At 40.2% G+C, this 17476-nt stretch overlaps 1 protein-coding gene across 2 annotated transcripts; it reads right to left on the reverse strand.

Moving 5' to 3' along the window:
- Positions 1 to 125: 125 nt before the first annotated feature.
- Positions 126 to 16514, reverse strand: znf131 (zinc finger protein 131). Of its 2 annotated transcripts, XM_061900299.1 has the most exons (10): positions 16379 to 16514; positions 15722 to 15857; positions 12259 to 12360; positions 11239 to 11383; positions 6785 to 6869; positions 6509 to 6694; positions 3626 to 3791; positions 3416 to 3526; positions 3214 to 3344; positions 126 to 965 (listed from the first exon to the last, which is right to left on the reverse strand). In XM_061900299.1, the coding sequence occupies exons 2-10, from the start codon at positions 15837 to 15839 to the stop codon at positions 447 to 449; spliced, it is 1563 nt and encodes a 520-aa protein (XP_061756283.1). In that variant the 5' UTR covers positions 15840 to 15857; positions 16379 to 16514; the 3' UTR covers positions 126 to 446. The 2 variants fall into 2 exon arrangements, with proteins under 2 accessions (XP_061756283.1, XP_061756274.1); XM_061900290.1 differs by having other exon boundaries at positions 3416 to 3791.
- Between the last annotated feature and the right edge of the window lie 962 nt (positions 16515 to 17476).

A 17476-nucleotide genomic window follows, 5' to 3' on the forward strand; every position in this document is an offset into this window, starting at 1 on the left:
TACAACGTTGAACAACAATTTTCCTAAATATCCATATTATCTATATTAAAAATCTCCACTCCTAAAGTCTTACAGTTTGGACAAAATATATATGGCGTTGTTTTACAGGGAAAATACATGTAGGGTATTCTGTAAGCAGTTTATTGTTATTTTTCCTACAAAAATCATTCAATCTGGTTGATCAAAAGTGTAACATTGCTGCCAAGCACTGTTGTGTGTTATTTTTGATAAGAGAAGCCACGCCATTTTACCAGCGAGCCAAATGAAAAAATCACAGGGCTTTACTTAAATGTGTGATATGATGGACGTGTTGAAATACATGGCGAATACACAGCTGTCCATGGGGAGCATTGGGAACAATGACAAAAAAAAAGAGGATATTTTGATGATGTACAGTGTCCATGCAGTAATCAGTTCTCAAAGTAAGTCTCATCTGATGTACATTTTCATACAACCACCGCATGTATGGTGTCGTCTACGTTCAGCCCCTCCCCGTCCACTTCTACTTCCACTTGAGGGCAGATTATATGCTGTTCTACATCACTAGAGGACACGCGCACCACCTGGATTTGCACGCCGGCCTGCTTCAGTCTCTCCATGTCCTCCTCACACATCTCAGTCATGCCTCCGTCCTCCTCCACCACCACTGTGGTGGTCTCTTCCATCTCCATCACCTCCATGGGGTCCATCGTGACATGTTCCACTTGGATGCCGTCGTCCAGCAGCACCGTTTCTGTTGTCTCAATGTTTTGCGTCGTGATGGCGAGCGCCGCCGTGTCCCCGACCACAATCTGTTGAGACAACTGGTCGTCCTCAATGGAGTGAGTGTCTTTGAGGTGGCCCTTAAGCTCTTTAGGGTTAGTGAACCACAAGTCGCACATGGTGCAGTGATTGGGCTTGTCTCCAGTGTGGCTTACGAGATGGTCTTTGAACTGGTCCCAGCTGTTGAATACACTGTTGCACACCTGGGAGTAGGAAGAAAACAGTGAACACACTTTTGTACATCTTGTTCAATATTCTGAGCATCCGAGTGGCCATATATGATACAAAAATGACCAGTGCATCTTTTTTGTCATTATTGCAAACTGCGCAATTTTCTATGCCTGTCAAAATACTGGAAAATAGTCCACCATTTTGTGCCGTTTTTAAGCTCAAATAGTGCTCATTTATTGAACTGCTAAAGTTTAATATAATTTGAGCAATAACTTTGTAATTATATTTTGGGGACTTTTTGTTTCATTTTCCAAAACATTAAGACAGTGGTAACTCAACCTATGAGCACATAGCTTTACTCTCGCTACTATATTGGATCCACTTTGGACTGGACTCTCACCGTTATGTTGGATCCACAATGGACTGGACTTTCACAATATCATGTTAGACCTGCTCGACATCCATTGGTTTTGGTCTCCCCTGGGGGCAAGGGGGGTTGCCACATATACAGTCCTCTCCAAGGTTTCTCATAGTCTTCATTGTCACCGACATCCCACTGGGGTGAGTTTTTCCTTGCCCTTATGTGGGCTCTGTACCGAGGATGTCGCTGTGGTTTGTGCAGCCCTTTGAGACATTTGTGATTTAGGGCTATATAAATAAACATTGATTGATTGATTGTTCCACTATCACGCTCGTAACTCACAATACTATTATTTTGAGGCAGCGCCGCACATTAAAATGAATTTAAATACATGTATTCCCAAAAAGAAACAATTTTAATATGTAACATGCCTTTCAAAAAGAAAAACAACATTTTGGATAGGAAATATTGTTTTAAAAACAATATAGTCGTAATAGAAACAACTACAGTACAGTAGTTGTATTAATGCAACACGGTAGGTAGATAATGCACCACCTGTATTTTTGCAATACAGTAATATTAATGTAAGCATTTCCCTTTTACAGCAGACAGAAGAGGACTTGGAGATCCTCAAATTTAATTCTGATTGGTGTCTAAAATACTAAATTAAGGTACAGCTGTACTTTAAAAATGTCCTGTATCTGCCTGCATTTGATCATTTACTCACTCGGATTAATGCCTTTTTTACAGGGGAATTCATGCATATACATATTAAAGGGGAACATTATCACAATTTCAGAAGGGTTAAAACCAATAAAAATCAGTTCCCAGTGGCTTATTTTATTTTTCGAAGTTTTTTTCAAAAAATTTTACCCATCATGGACTATCCAGAAAAAAGGCTTTAAAGTGCCTGATTTTCGCTATCTGTGAAGCCACCGTCTATTTTCCTGTGACGTCATCCAGTGAAACCAATACAAACAACATGGCAGTTAGCACAGCAAGATATAGCGACATTAGCTCGGATTTCAGCGGTTTAAGCGATTCAACAGATTACGCATGTATTGAAACGGATGGTTGGAGTATGGAGGCAGATAGCGAAAACGAAATTGAAGAAGAAACTGAAGCTATAGAGCAAATAGCTACGGACGCTATTCGGCGATCGCCTTCTAACCAACGATTGAGTGTCGCAGGATATCCATACATCTCTGTGCCATGTCTGCCTTAGCATCGCCGGTAAAATGTGCAGACCAAACGATCGGGACTTTAGCATCTTGTGACACTGGAGCAACTTAAATCCGTCGATTGGTAAAGTCTTTGTTTGGCTTTAAATGTGGATGTACATTAAATTTTTGGCATTAAATTTGTATGTACAAATGTACATACAGCTAGCCTAAATAGCATGTTAGCATCGATTAGCATGCCGTGCTAATCGATGCACACTCCACGTAAGTCAACTTGAATCCGTCCCTGATCGTAATGTTACGTCCTCCGACAACACACCGACGAGGCATGATGTCTCCAAGGTACGGAAAACAGTCGAAAAAACGGAAAATAAAAGAGTTGCTTTGATTTGTTGTTTGTAATGTGTTTGAGAAAATGGCGGATTGACTCCACTATGTGACGTCATCGCTCCGAATGCGAATAATAGAACGGCGTTTAATTCGCCAAAATTCACCCATTTAGAGTTCGGAAATCTGTTAAAAAAATATATGGTCTTTTTTCTGCAACATAAAGGTATATATTGACGCTTACATAGGTCTGGTGATAATGTTCCCCTTTAATCAGTAGTTTGTCTCGTAATCCTACTACCAAAAACCAGCCAAGAAAAAAACTGACAAGGACAATCAAGGTATTTTTACTACATGAAAATGTGAAATATATGACCCTTTCTTTGTTGTAATGAGATCTCATAACTATACCTGACATTCATAGAGTTTCTTCCGTCCCTTCTTGGCTCCCGCTCCGTTCTGACAGGCGGCCATATGGCACTTGAGTGTGCTGTTCCTTGCAAATTTTTCATGGCAGTCCGGACACTCGTATGGCTTTTCACCTACAGATACACCACAGAAAAGGTGAGAATGAGTTTGACCCACTTAAAAGACAATTTCATTCTTGTCTCACCAGTATGCTTTCGGAGGTGCTCCTTAAAGTGTCCAAAGTGGTCAAAGTGCTTCTTGCAGTATTCGCAGACATGGACTCTCTTTTGGGCTTTCTGATTTTGGGCCAGCTCCTCTGCTTCGAAATGGAAAGAGCTCAGGTGCTGATTGAGGGCGCCCTCCCGTGTGTAGGCTTTGCCGCAGTGGCTGCACACGTGCTGCTTTTTCATCATACCCAGATGCGTTTTCAGGTGCTGCTTCAGGTGATAGTACAGCTTGAAGCTGCGGTCACACTTGCTACAGCGAAAGGTGTTGTCCACTTGAGATATCTGGACCTCCACCAGCTCGACATTCTCGAGCACTTTAGAAGCTGTCACTGTTTCTTCCTGATAGAGGACTTCCTGCATGAACACACGTAGAGCCGTTCACCTTTTAAGTATTTGACTCGTACAACAAGTCCATTGATATGACAAATAGGGATGTTCTGATCAGGGATTTTATGCTGCAGATTCAGATATAGATCATCAATGACTGAGATCGGTCGACACCTATATCAATCACGTATTAATTTTTACATGTATTTATGATGAGTGGTATTTACAGTTCAACAATATCAACACAATTTATACAAGTTCATTATACATACAATTGTATAAGCAAAACAAAGTCAAAAGTACACAAAAACCAGACAAAAGGAAAATAATTACTCATTCACATCCTTTGGTTTTTGGAATTATACTCTAAATTGGTAATTATTAACAAAAAAAATATTTGAGAAAATAAAACTATCGTAGACCCCTGTTGGAAAACTTATTCGGGTGTTACCATTTAGTGGTAAATTGCACGGAATATGTACTGTACTGTGCAATCTACTAATAAAATTTTCAATCAATCAAATCCAATCACCCTATGATCAATCATGTACTGACGCTACCTTTCATGTTGGGTAATTCTGGCTGCAGCAATGCTGACACACCAACAGTTGCTAGAATAGTATCCTCTCTCTAGACACAAATTAATCGACTTGTTCATTTCCTGTTAAATGCGGCCTGCTTTCTGCTGAAAGTTGCAATTCCATCTACATGTTTCAAAGTTTACTAAGCACTTATTTCTTGGTGTAGCTTAATGTTGCTTCAAAATAGCTTGGCCGGTAACATGACTGGTCCTTGCCAGCTCTTGGTGTGTAGCATGGTCCTCCAGTGATAATGGTACAAACCCCGTTTCCATATGAGTTGGGAAATTGTGTTAGATGTAAATATAAATGTAGTTTAATGATTTGCAAATCATTTTGAACCCATATTCAGTTGAATATGCTACAAAGACAACATATTTGATGTTCAAACTGATAAAAAAAACATTTTTTTTGCAAATAGACCTTAATTTTTAAATTTAATGCCAGCAACACGTGACAAAGAAGTTGGGAAAGGTGGCAATAAATACTGATAAAGTTGAGGAATGCTCATCAAACACTTATTTGGAACATCCCACAGGTGTGCAGGCTAATTGGGAACAGTTGAGTGCCATGATTGGGTATAAAAACAGCTTCCCAAAAAATGTTCTGTCTTTCACAAGAAAGGATGGGGCGAGGTACACCCCTTTGTCCACAACTGCGTAAGCAAATAGTCAAACAGTTTAAGAACAATGTTTCTCAAAGTGCAATTGCAAGAAATTTAGGGATTTTTCGACATCTACGGTCCATAATATCATCAAAAGGTTCAGAGAATCTGGAGAAATCACTCCACATAAGCAGAATGGCCAGGAACCAACATTGAATGAACGTGACCTTCGATCGCTCAGAAAACCGACATCAATCTCTAAAGGATATCACCACATGGGCTCAGGAACACTTCAGAAAACCACTGTCACTAAATACAGTTCGCCGCTACATCTGTAAGTGCAAGTTAAAACTCTAATATGCAAAGCGAAAGCCAATTATGAACAACATCAGGAACGACGCCGGCTTCTCTGGGCCCGAGATCATTTAAGATGGACTGATGCAAAGTGGAAAAGTGTTCTGTGGTCTGACGAGTCCACATTTCAAATTTTTTGGGGAAATATTCGACATCGTGTCATCCGGACCAAAGGGGAAGTGAACCATCCAGACTGTTATCGACGCAAAGTTCAAAAGCCTGCATCTGTGATGGCATGGGGGTGCATTAGTGCCCAAGGCATTAGTAACTTACACATCTGTGAAGGCACCATTAATGCCGAATTTAACATACAGGTTTTCGAACAACATATGCTGCCATCCAAGCGCTGTCTTTTTCATGGATGCCCCTGCTTATTTCAGCAAGACAATGCAAAGCCACATTCAGCCACGTGTTACAACAGTGTGGTTTCATAAAAAAAGAGTGCGGGTACTTTCCTGGCCCGCCTGCAGTCCAGACCTGTCTCCCATCGAAAATGTGTGGCGCATTATGAAGCGTAAAATACGACAGCGGAGACCCCGGACTGTTGGAACGACTGAAGCTCTACATAAAACCGGAATGGGAAATAATTCCACTTTCAAGCTCCAACAATTAGTTTCCTCAGTTCCCAAACGTTTATTGAGTGTTGTTAAGAGAAAAGGTGACGTAACACAGTGGTGAACATGCCATTTCCAAACTACTTTTGCACGTGTTGCAGCAATGAAACTCTGTTAATTATAATTTGCAAAAAAAATGTAAGTTTGAGTTTGAACATCAAATATCTTGTCTTTGTAGTGCATTCAGTTGAATATGGGTTGAAAAGGATTTGCAAATCAATGTATTCAGTTTATATTTACATGTAACACAATTTCCCAACTCATGGAAATGGGGTTTGTACATAAGATACTAAAAAATTTTGTTTATTTTCCATAATATTGATGAGTATGACCTTATGAGACCGGCCCAACACTTTGTATGGCGATACATGATTAGCTGCTAGCATGTCAGCTGGTGGACTAAAATAAACGCAGTCAGTCAAAAGGGATTGGCGTTTGTGATCGGCATTGAAAAGCATAATAGCGATCATGTACTTTTACATGAAAATCTGGCGATACTGATCAGTGGCTGATTAATCAGCAAATCCTTAATGACAAATAATGAAAACATTAAATCCATAATCTACTGTAACTGCACAATAAAGCTCAATGTACCTCTTCAATGTCTCCTTTCTTCACTTCTTGCAGGGAAGGCTCCCCCTGCTGGTACTTGCTGGTTATGTCAGCAAGCAGCGCCAACGCCGAGTCGTTTGACTGGGCGTTGTTTGCCACATCGACTACCTCCTCCAATCCTGTATCCTCCACCGCAATGGCACCATCAGTTATCATCTCTACCTCTACCTGCGGGAGAAAATCAGTCAATATTTTCTGCCGGACATTTCATGAACATCCTGCTTGGTCAGGCGCGATATTGACAACAAATATACGAACCTGTTCTGCAATCACGTAAGACGTCTCTGTAATCTTCCTTTTTCTACTGCTTCGCTGTTCCGTCACTGAAGGAATTTTGTCGATCCTGATATAGGAGACAGTCAATTATTGAGGGGGTGTCATTTCCTTAAAAAAAAAAAAAAAACACGTCATCACAAAATAAATGCCTCTTGGGTCGCCCTTAGATGTCTTTACCACAATCATTAGGGGCATAAACACATGGCATTTGTAAAGCTGATTCTGCAGCACTTTTCCCTCTCCTAATTGCACATTTTACATTGTTAAACCATTATAATCATTGGTGGGTAAATGAAAATTTAGGAAAATATTAGGAAAACTGCCTTTCAGCATACACACAAAAGTTACCTTTGTTTTGGCCAACAATAGATTATTATAATAATGACACATACTAGCTGTCTCCTGCAAATGTGACAGTGACAAGCGAACTAACGCATCTGCAACGCACTGTAAATGGGTTATACTTGTATAGCACTTTTCTACAAACCCCGTTTCCTTATGAGTTGGGAAATTGTGTTAGATGTAAATACAAACCGAATACAATGATCTGCAAATCGTTTTCAACCCATATCCAATTGAGTGCACTACAAAGACCAAATATTTGATGTTCAAACTCATAAACTGTATTTTTTTTGCAAATAATAATTAACTTAGAATTTCATGACTGCAACACATGCCAAAGTAGTTGGGAAAGAGCATGTTCACCACTGTGTTACATCCCCTTTTCTTTTAACAACAATCAAACGTTTGGGACCTAAGCCGACACATTTTTGAAGCTTTTCAGGTGGAATTCTTCCCCATTCTTGCTTGATGTACAGCTTAAGTTGTTCAACGACTCTTGTCGTATTTTAGGCTTCAAAATTTTCAATGGGAGAAAGGTCTGGACTACAGGCAGGGCAGTCTAGTAGTCGCACTCTTTTACTATGAAGCCACGCTGTTGTAAAACGTGATGTGGCATTGTCTTGCTGAAATAAGCAGGGGCGTCCATGATAACGTTGCTTGAATGGCAGTATATGTTGCTCCAAAACCTGTATGTACCTTTCAGCATTAATGGTTAATAAGTTACCCTTGCCTTGGGCACTAATGCACCCCCATACCATGTGGACTCGTCAGACCACAGAACCATCTTAGATGATCTCGGGCCCAGAGAAGCCGGCGGCGTTTCTGAATGTTGTTGTAAAATGGCTTTCGCTTTGCATAGTAGAGCTTTAACTTGCACTTACAGATGTAGCGACAAACTGTATTTAGTGACAGTGGTTTTCTGAAGTGTTCCTGAGCCCATGTGGTGATGTCCTTTAGAGATTGACGTCGGTTTTCGATACAGTGCCGTCTGAGCGATCGAAGGTCACGGTCATTCAATGTTGGTTTCCGACCATGTCGCTTACGTGGAGTGATTTCTCCAGATTCTCTGAAGCTTTTAAAGATATTATGGACCGTAGATGTTGAAATCCCTAAATATCTTGCAATTGCACTTTGAGAAACGTTGTTCTTAAACTGTTTGACTGTTTGCTCACGAAGTTTTGGACAAAGGGGTGTACCTCGCCCCATCCTTTCTTGTGAAAGACTGACCATTTTTTGAGAAGCTGTTTTTATACCCAATCATGGCACTCACCTGTTCCCAATTAGCCTGCACACATGTGGGATGTTCCAAATAAATGTTTGATTAGCATTCCTCAACTTTATCAGTATTTATTGCCACCTTTCCCAACTTCTTTGTCACGTGTTGCTGGCATCAAATTCTAAAGTTAATGATTATTTGCACAAAAATAAAAATGGTTATCAGTTTGAACATCAAATATGTTGTCTTTGTAGCATATTCAACTGAATATGGGTTGAAAAAGATTTGCGAATCATTGTATTCCGTTGATATTCACATTTAACACAATTTCCCAACTCATATGGAAACAGGGTTTGTACTTTCAAGGTACTCAAAGCGCTTTGACACAATTTCCACATTCACACACACACATTCACAAACTGATGGCGGGAGCTGACATGCAGGGCCCTAACCACGACCCATCAGGAGCATGCGTGAAGTGTCTTGCTCAAGGACACAACGGATGTGACGATGGGGATCGAAACAGGAACCCTCAGATTGCTGGCACGGCCACTCTCACAATCGCGCCATAATGTCCCATTCTCGCTAGCGGCAAACATCCCTCTACAATGCAAAGCATCTTTTAACTAGACCTGAGCCGATATTCGATAAGTCAGTAACTCCACAACTTTGCCAGTCTTAATAAATTGCCATGGGCATTCGTGTTTACAAGCTGCAAGAGCGGTCACTCTTTGCATCGGTTTAGCAGCTGTGGGCTTTAGTACAAGAGCGGAAAAAAGGAATGGAGTGAAGCCTCTTGTCATTCATTAAGTCCAGGGTTTCCTGCAGCGCTTTGTTGTTAAGCGGACCGCCTTAACAACAAGAGCCACTGCCTAAACTAAAGTCTTAACAACAAGCTGCTCTGCTTAGTTCTGCCTCTGCCAGTACGTTTCTGCAGCACCCAGCATTGTCCCACCCACACAACCATCTGATTGGTTACACGCGGAGCGGTAACAGCCAATCAGCAGTGCGTATTCAGAGCGCATGTAGTCAGTGCTCCTTCGGTGGGGTGAGCAGATAGGTGTATAGCAGGTAAGGCAGCGGACTCTCCCCAAATTATAATAAACACCTCCCAGTCAACTACTAGTAACATCACTATGAGCCCGTTGATGTTCTAGAAACATACGGGGCTGCTCAGCTCGCTCGCAGTCCTTGAGGTGAAGGCTAATTAGCTTTTAGCGAAACGTTAGCTCACTGTGCGGTGTGTGCGTGTGTTACGGACAGCAAAGCCCTGTCTGTCTGAGAGAAAGACTAGCATTATTGACCTACGGTTATTTCACTTTACCTTTTTCTGTGTTGATTCAGCTGTGTTGAAGCAGCAAAAAGGACAATGTTAAATTAAGAGTTTCCTGAAGCTGTCTCTAATAGTTGATATAATAACGTAACTGCATCATAAAGCCTACATGAACTCCATGGTGTTCTAGGATGAATAGTCTCTCCTGTTGCTATTCTATTTTTTTCAGCTATAGTTACATTAATCATTAGTAATGTAGCAGCCTAGTTTTGAATGGCAGGGTCCCTGCTATCACATGTTGATAAAATTATAACATTTACATAATGAAATTCAACTACAGGCTTCCCAAATGCTGTAAATTAAGCATGATGAGTTGAACATATGTCAGCATGCGGCCCCACATTTAACTTTTTTCCAAACGCTTATTGCAAAGGCTTACTTACAGTATTAAGTCATTAATTTGACTTAGTAAGTCATTATTTTGTCAGTATTTTAAATTACTAAGTCACAATAATAATTACATACTTAGTATCTCAGGTAATTAGGACTGTTTTGTTTTAACTTTTATGGAAAAAATATCGAGATATATATCGTATATAGCCATTCAGCAAATGGAGCGGAAAACACAATAAAAAATTGTAGGCTTCTTCACGCGATGAAGCCAGCCGACTTCACCACAGTCTCTAGTCTATTGCCCCCCAGGCTATGGTGGCAGCGACGAGGTGGAGACGTTATAGGGACAGGCCAAGTTTAACCGATCCTTACACCCACCCACCACCTTTCCCGGTGTGTCCACCGAAGAGACATCACCTTAACTAACACATTTTCTGAGGGAAACACTGAAGTGTCTTTGTTTTTGTGTGGAGAGCAACAAGTTAGCCTGTGACAACCAATGCCAACAGTAGTGATACTAGGAATTTGGAGGAAAATAACACGCAAGTGCACCAGCATTAGAATGGTGCAAACATAAAAATCCCATACAACATACTTGCATGCCCACCTAAAACACAACCACTCGACTAAGTATTTCCAACAAATAAAATACGTGCACATGAAGATGCAGAACCTTTGTCCTGACAGTGCACACTCACTGAGGCGTTCGATGAACAAGATCAGTAAAAATTAAACAGCACAAAATGTTGTGCCCGCACAGAAACTTTAGTGTGGTTCACTACATCGCCAAAAGACAAATGCCACTTAACACTGTTCGAAAACTAGCGTTTCCCTAAATGCTGCAAATATTTGACAGCCACTGGTAATGTTTGTCATGTCATGTTAGTGTTCCTCACTCTGATTACGTAGATAAATGCCTCAGGCCACTGTATAGCGCCATATCACCAATCAATCAAATATATAGCCCTTAATTACAAATGTCTCAAAGGGCTGCCCATATGGTCATTTCCACTCATCAAAACAAGGGCATGTGTAGAATGTGACTGAATGATTGATTGATTGATACTTTTATTAATAGATTGCACAGTACAGTACATATTCCGTACAATTGACCACTAAATGGTAACACCCGAATAAGTTTTTCAACTTGTTTAAGTTGGGGTCCACGTTAATCAATTCATGGTAAAGCTTCACTTTAAATGAGAGACTCACTTGTTGCCGAGCGCCTTGATGGCTTCCTGCATCTGGAGGTATTCGGCAGCCTTCCACACATCGTAGGCTTCTTCTTTTCCCGCTACGGCCAATGTGGCGGTGTACGTGAACTCCATCAGTTGCCGGAACGCCATGTTGCTAACCCCTGATGTGACGAGACAAAGCAGCATTGGTGAGACCGACTACTGGATTTAATCACATAAAACAAACCTCATGAACTGGGTTGTACAGTAAACACTGCACTAGTTAATTAAACAAAGGACTATATTGCCTTTGAAAAATACGGGTAATTTTTTTCCATCGACATGTTGGTGCACCAAGGTGACATTAAAAATGTTTTTTTTTTTTAATTAAAAGTACGGCAAATTGCAAAAATAAAGTCTGATTGAAATATGTAGGTTCCTACTGTGGAAAGATAAGTAATACCAAATAATTGTGGTGTTATCATGTCAGTTTGACACTCTATGTGCTAGCCTGCATGGGAAATGTGGTCTTCCTTTAGGCAAAACACTACTGCTTTAGTCCACTGGTGCCGCCAAAATGAACCAAAACTGAAATACCGGTAGTTAATACGTGGGGCTTTAGCAGGCACAACATGGTAAAACAAAAAGTAATCAGATATTAACAGTAAGTGAACAAGTAGATTAATAATCTATTTGTCCATCCATCCATTTTCTACCACTTGTCCCTCATGATTTTGACAAAATAATACAAAATCAAAAATGTTCCTGCATACCAGGCAAATTGGGAGACTTAGTAACCCGTAAGCTTACTTATGACTTAAAGAGAAGTTGTTCTGTGTGTTCATTATGCCATTTAATGCTAAAATAGTTTTTTGCCCGCAATAATTAACATTTGTTTAATGTATCATAAGATTTGATGTTAAAATAAAGCCAATAATTATATTTTTGTGGTCCCCCTTATTTTGAAAACTATTGACCTGTACTTTGGTAGCGGTGCCAAAAGAATGGACAACCCTACACATAAATAAACTTTATTAACAGAATGGTAGTACAGTACCTTCAATCTCCACCAAAGGCTCCTGGGTAAAATCCTGGAAGAACTTGTGGAAGAACTGACTGCACGCTGCCAACACTGCTTTATGTGCTCTGAACTGGTGTCCTACCAAAAAGGGGAAAACGGTTGTTTAGAACCCCATCAGCACAACACTCTGAGACTGATTTATTAAAGGTTTGCATCTACTAAAACACGTGCAAACTTGATAGCACGCGCAAAGCTGATCTACTAAACATGTGCAAAGTGGATTGGGTCTCTTAAGTGAGCAGAATAAGGCGTGCAATCTATTTTGCGTCTGTTTTTATTTATATGCAAAATACATGCTGATCATTAAAACACTCACAATAATGGGATGAGAAAACACAAATATATTACACAGTACGCACAATGTGATTCATCAACACTGTTTTGGAGCACAATTTTGCATTTAGGCACATTTGAAAAGGACGTGCAAACGGACAGAGCGCTAAAAAGAGACAACGGACAGAGAATCCTCCATTCTTTGTGTACTTTTCAACATATTTGGACGGTCAGAAACAAAAAAATATTAGACACCCTCTATCCAGCAACATCCTTTTATAATTTCATAGCTGCTTAGGGCAGTGGTCCCCAACCTTTTTGTAGCTGCGGACCGGTCAACGCTTGATAATTTGTCCCGCGGCTCGGCGGAGGGGGATTTTAATTAATTTATTTTTTTTAATAAAAAAAAATTTGTCATGAAAAAGGGAGGTTTTTTTGGGCTGGTGCAGTAATTGTAAGTGTATTTTGTGTTGATTTAATAAAAAATAGAAATATATATATATACCGCGGGCCGGTGGTCGGCAACCACTGACTTAGGGGGGTGATCAAAATTAATTAAATTGATATGTTTTGGTGTCATTTAATATTTTTAATGACATTTGTTTCGCCCAGACACTCACTGACATCACTTACCTGCTGTAACACATTAAAGGGCCACACACACATATGTTACTCTCATGACAAAGTGTTTAAAAACGATTATGCAAATTGGACAAATGAGATGCCAAATCCAACCACTTTCATGTGGTATTGGACAGAAAGGAGGACTTTTTTTCTCCTCCATTTGAAAATGCGGATGTTATTATCACCACTGTCTGATTCCATTCAATGCAAGTCATCAGAATCAGGTAATACACCAACTTACATTATTGTCTTCATGAAAGAAAGGAATCTATATGTTTGAAACATGCTTGTAATACCATTAAACACCATTAAAAGCCTACTGAAATAAGATTTTCTTATGTAAACGGGAATACCATGTCCATTCTATGTGTCATACTTGATCATTTCGCGATATTGCCATATTTTTGTTGGAAGGATTTAGTAGAGAACATCGACGATAAAGTTTGCAACTTTTGTTCGCTAATAGAAAAGCCCTGCCTTTACCAGAAGCATGTGCGCGTGACTTCACGAGTTGCAGGGCTCCACACATATTCACATTGTTTATAATGGGAGCCACCAGCAGTAAGAGCAATTCAGGTCAAGAAAGCGACAATTTCCCCATTAATTTGAGCGAGGATTAAAGATTCGTAAATTAGGATATTGATAGTGAAGGAGTAGAGGGGGGAAAAAAAAAAAAAAAAAAAAAAAGCGACGGCTCCGGGCGACGGCTAGGTGAACGTTTCAGATGTAATTAGACACATTTACTAGGATAGTTCTGGAAGATCCCTTATCTGCCTATTGTTTTAATAGTGTTTTAGTGAGATTTTCAAGATTGTAAAGACATACCTCAAGGTCGGATTGCTGCTGTGAACATGCAGTGTCTCAGAGAGAAACCGAGGAGCCAAGCTCACAGCTGCCTTTTTTGACATGACAGCTGCTGCAGGACGATGAATAATCCATTGATGTCTCCGGTATAATATATATCACAATTTCCCCATCCAAAAACATGCTGGTTGACATAGAGAAACATGTTCGCTTGACCACTCTGTGTTAAAGCTCCACAACAAACAAAGAAACACCGGCTGTGTCTCGGTGCTAAAGACAGCTGCAATCCACCGCTTTCCACCAACAGCATTGTTCTTTATAGTCTCCATTATTAAATGAACATATTGCAAAAGATTCAGAAACACAGATGTCCAAAATACTGTGTAATTATGCGGTTAAAGCAGATGACTTTTAGGAAATTTAAAATTGGAATTTAGTAAACTAAAAAGGCCGTATTGGCATGTGTTGCAATGTTTCAGTAGGCCTTTAAAGGCCTACTGAAACCCACTACTACCCACCACGCAGTCTGATAGTTTATATATCAATGATGAAATATTAACATTGCAACAAATGCCAATACGGCCTTTTTAGTTTACTAAATTACAATTTTAAATTTCCCGGGAGTTTCGTCTTTGAAACGTCGAATAATGATGACGTGTACGCAAGACGTCACAGGTTTTAGGAAGTATGAGCGCTGCACACACACACAGCTAAAAGGCCTCTGCTTTAACGGCATAATTATACAGTATTTTGGACATCTGTGTTGCTGAATCTTTTGCAATTTGTTCAATTAATATTGGAGAAGTCACAGTAGAAAGATGGAGTTGGGAAGCTTTAGCCTTTAGCCACACAAACACACGGTGATTCCTTGTTTAAAATTCCTGGAGGTGAAACTTTCCTATGGATCCCTACCAAATGTCAACCAGCAGGTTTCGGTGAGACAATTGTGGTTAAAAAAATCGCTTCTTACTGGAGAAAAGCTGAGCTTGTGCCGTCCATAGCTGCCGTCGACTCCCCTGAGACACTGTGCGTCAAGACACCCGTGGAGACACCCTTCCGACTATCAGGGACTGTTTAACTCACTAAAACACTAGCAACACAATAGAAAGATAAGGGATTTCCCAGAATTAACCTAGTAAATGTGTCCAAAAACATCGGAATTCGTCCTAATGCAATCGCGTTTTTTTTTTCTAGTCCGTCGCTATCAATATTTTCAAACACAAATCTTTCATCGTCGCTCAAATTAATGGGGAAATTGTCGTTTTCTCGGTCCGAATAGCTGTTTTTGTTGGAGGCTCCCATTAAAAACAATGTGTTCATGTGAGGAGCCATCACACAGGTGAGGTCATCGTCTGCGACTTCCGGTAGAGGCAGGGCATTTCTCTTAGGACCGAAAGTTACAAACTTTATCGTGGATGTTCTCTACTAAATCCTTTCAGCAAAAATATGGCAATATCATGAAATGATCAAGTATGACACATAGAATGGACCTGCTATTCCCGTTTAAATAAGAAAATCTCATTTCAGTAGGCCTTTGACTTGTTAACAAAAATGTCTCTTTCATAAATAAATAAATATAAATCAAAAATATGAATGAGGTAGATCCCCTCGACTTGGTCAATTGAAAAGTAGCTCGCCTGCAGAAAAAGTGTGAGCACCCCTGCTCTAAGCCCTAGGCCACTGAGTAGGTTAGATTAGTTAGGTCCTATATAAATCAGGTCTATATGGCCCAACCTACCGTCTACAATCAAAGTAATGTCTGTGAACTGGTCCAACTGTCGCTGTTCGTTGAGCTTATCCATCATGACTTTGTAATGAGCGGGGAACTCACTTCCTCCTCCAACTTCAGCCGCCATTGTCGTATTGATGATTGCCTGCAATGAACATGAAGGTGCATTAGTGATGAACAGCAGATGCATGTGAACAACTAGTCAGCTATAACATCTGAGGAACGATATGCATATAACAAGGACAGAGCAAGTGAGGAAGTTAAAGACAAGAAGGACCGTCATTAAGTATGAAAAACTTCAAAGCTTGCACATTATGACCAATTCCTGTTAGCTTGTATGATAGCATTATCTGCTAGTTTTGCATGTTAGCATGCTAGTTGCAAAACCTCAAAATGTAGCCCATAAAAAGACGCAGTCCCCTCCAAAGTTGACTTACCGGCGTCGAATATTATTATACAGACATTAATGTTACTCAGCGTGTTATAAATGAACATCAGAGGCCACCGTAACGTTAACGGGCCCCTTAGCATGCTCGCCATTTAGCCTTTGCCTATCAACATTACGTCATCAAACCGCGCTTTAAAATACACTTTTCCCCGGGCATCTATACGGATTGTAAGCGCCGCAGGTCAAATACACACGACGAAAAACGTCTATAGGCATACCTGGAGGGGGTTTATAGTGCTTCAGCGGGTGGTTTTACCGTGACCATTCCTTCCATGCATGTAGCGCAGGACGGCTTGTCTGGCTGCTTTCAAAAGGGCGGTCGCTCATGCTTAGGACTCAAACTCCCACAATCCTTTGCGCATGCCTCCCCGCCGTTGCTAAGTGACGACGAATCAGACAAAGTAAAGAAAATCAACACGTGAAGTAGTGCAAATAAAGATATTATATCTAATATTGTCAATAAAAAGTGGGGTTTATTGTGTTTCTCAAAATATAACGCATTGTTTTATCTTTAGGTTCAATTCATTAAAAAATATATATGTGTCAACACCATGAATTGATTAACATGGACCCCGACTTAAACAACTTGAAAAAGTTAGTCGGATGTTACCATTTAGTGGTCAATTATATGGAATATATACTGTACTGTGCAATCTACTAATAAAAGTTTCAATCAATCAGTTTAAACAACATTTTTAAAGGCCTACTGAAATAAGATTTTCTTATTTAAACGGGGATGGCTGGTCCATTCTATGTGTCATACTCGATCATTTCGCGATATTGCCATATTTTTGCTGAAAGGATTTAGTAGAGAACATCGACGATAAAGTTCGCAAGTTTTGGTCGCTAATAAAAAAGTCTTGCCTGTACCGGAAGTAGCAGACGATGTGTGCGAGACGTCACGGGTTGTAGGGCTCCTCACGTCATCACATTGTTTACAATCATGGCCACCAGCAGCTAGAGCGATTCTGACCGAGAAAGCGACAATTTCCCCATTAATGTATATACCACGAATTGATTAACGTGGACCCCGACTTAAACAACTTGAAAAACATATTCGAGTGTTACCATTTAGTGGTCAATTGTACGGAATATGTACCTTACTGTGCAATCTACTAGTAAAGGTTTCATTCAATCAATCAACATTCACACTAACATTCATACACTCATTTTGTCCACCAAAGGTTTCATGCTGTGCTAATCAGACATATTTGGTCAGTGCATGACTGCAAGTTAATCAATGCTAACAGGCTATTTAGGCTAGCTGTGTGTACATATTGCATCATTATTCCTCATTTGTAGCTATATTTGAGCTC

Source organism: Nerophis ophidion, linkage group LG01, assembly GCF_033978795.1.
Source record: "Nerophis ophidion isolate RoL-2023_Sa linkage group LG01, RoL_Noph_v1.0, whole genome shotgun sequence".
Lineage (NCBI taxonomy): Eukaryota > Metazoa > Chordata > Actinopteri > Syngnathiformes > Syngnathidae > Nerophis > Nerophis ophidion.

Bases quoted from the DNA above. Each gene is read 5' to 3' on its own strand.
- znf131 (XM_061900290.1), bottom strand. From the start codon at position 15,839: ATGGCGGCTGAAGTTGGAGGAGGAAGTGAGTTCCCCGCTCATTACAAA. The intron at 12,361-15,721 runs GTAGGTTGGGCC...CCTTTTTGGTAG, and splicing joins CATTACTTTGATTGTAGACG to GACACCAGTTCAGAGCACAT. The intron at 3,792-6,508 runs GTACATTGAGCT...GTGTTCATGCAG, and splicing joins AGAAAGGAGACATTGAAGAG to GAAGTCCTCTATCAGGAAGA.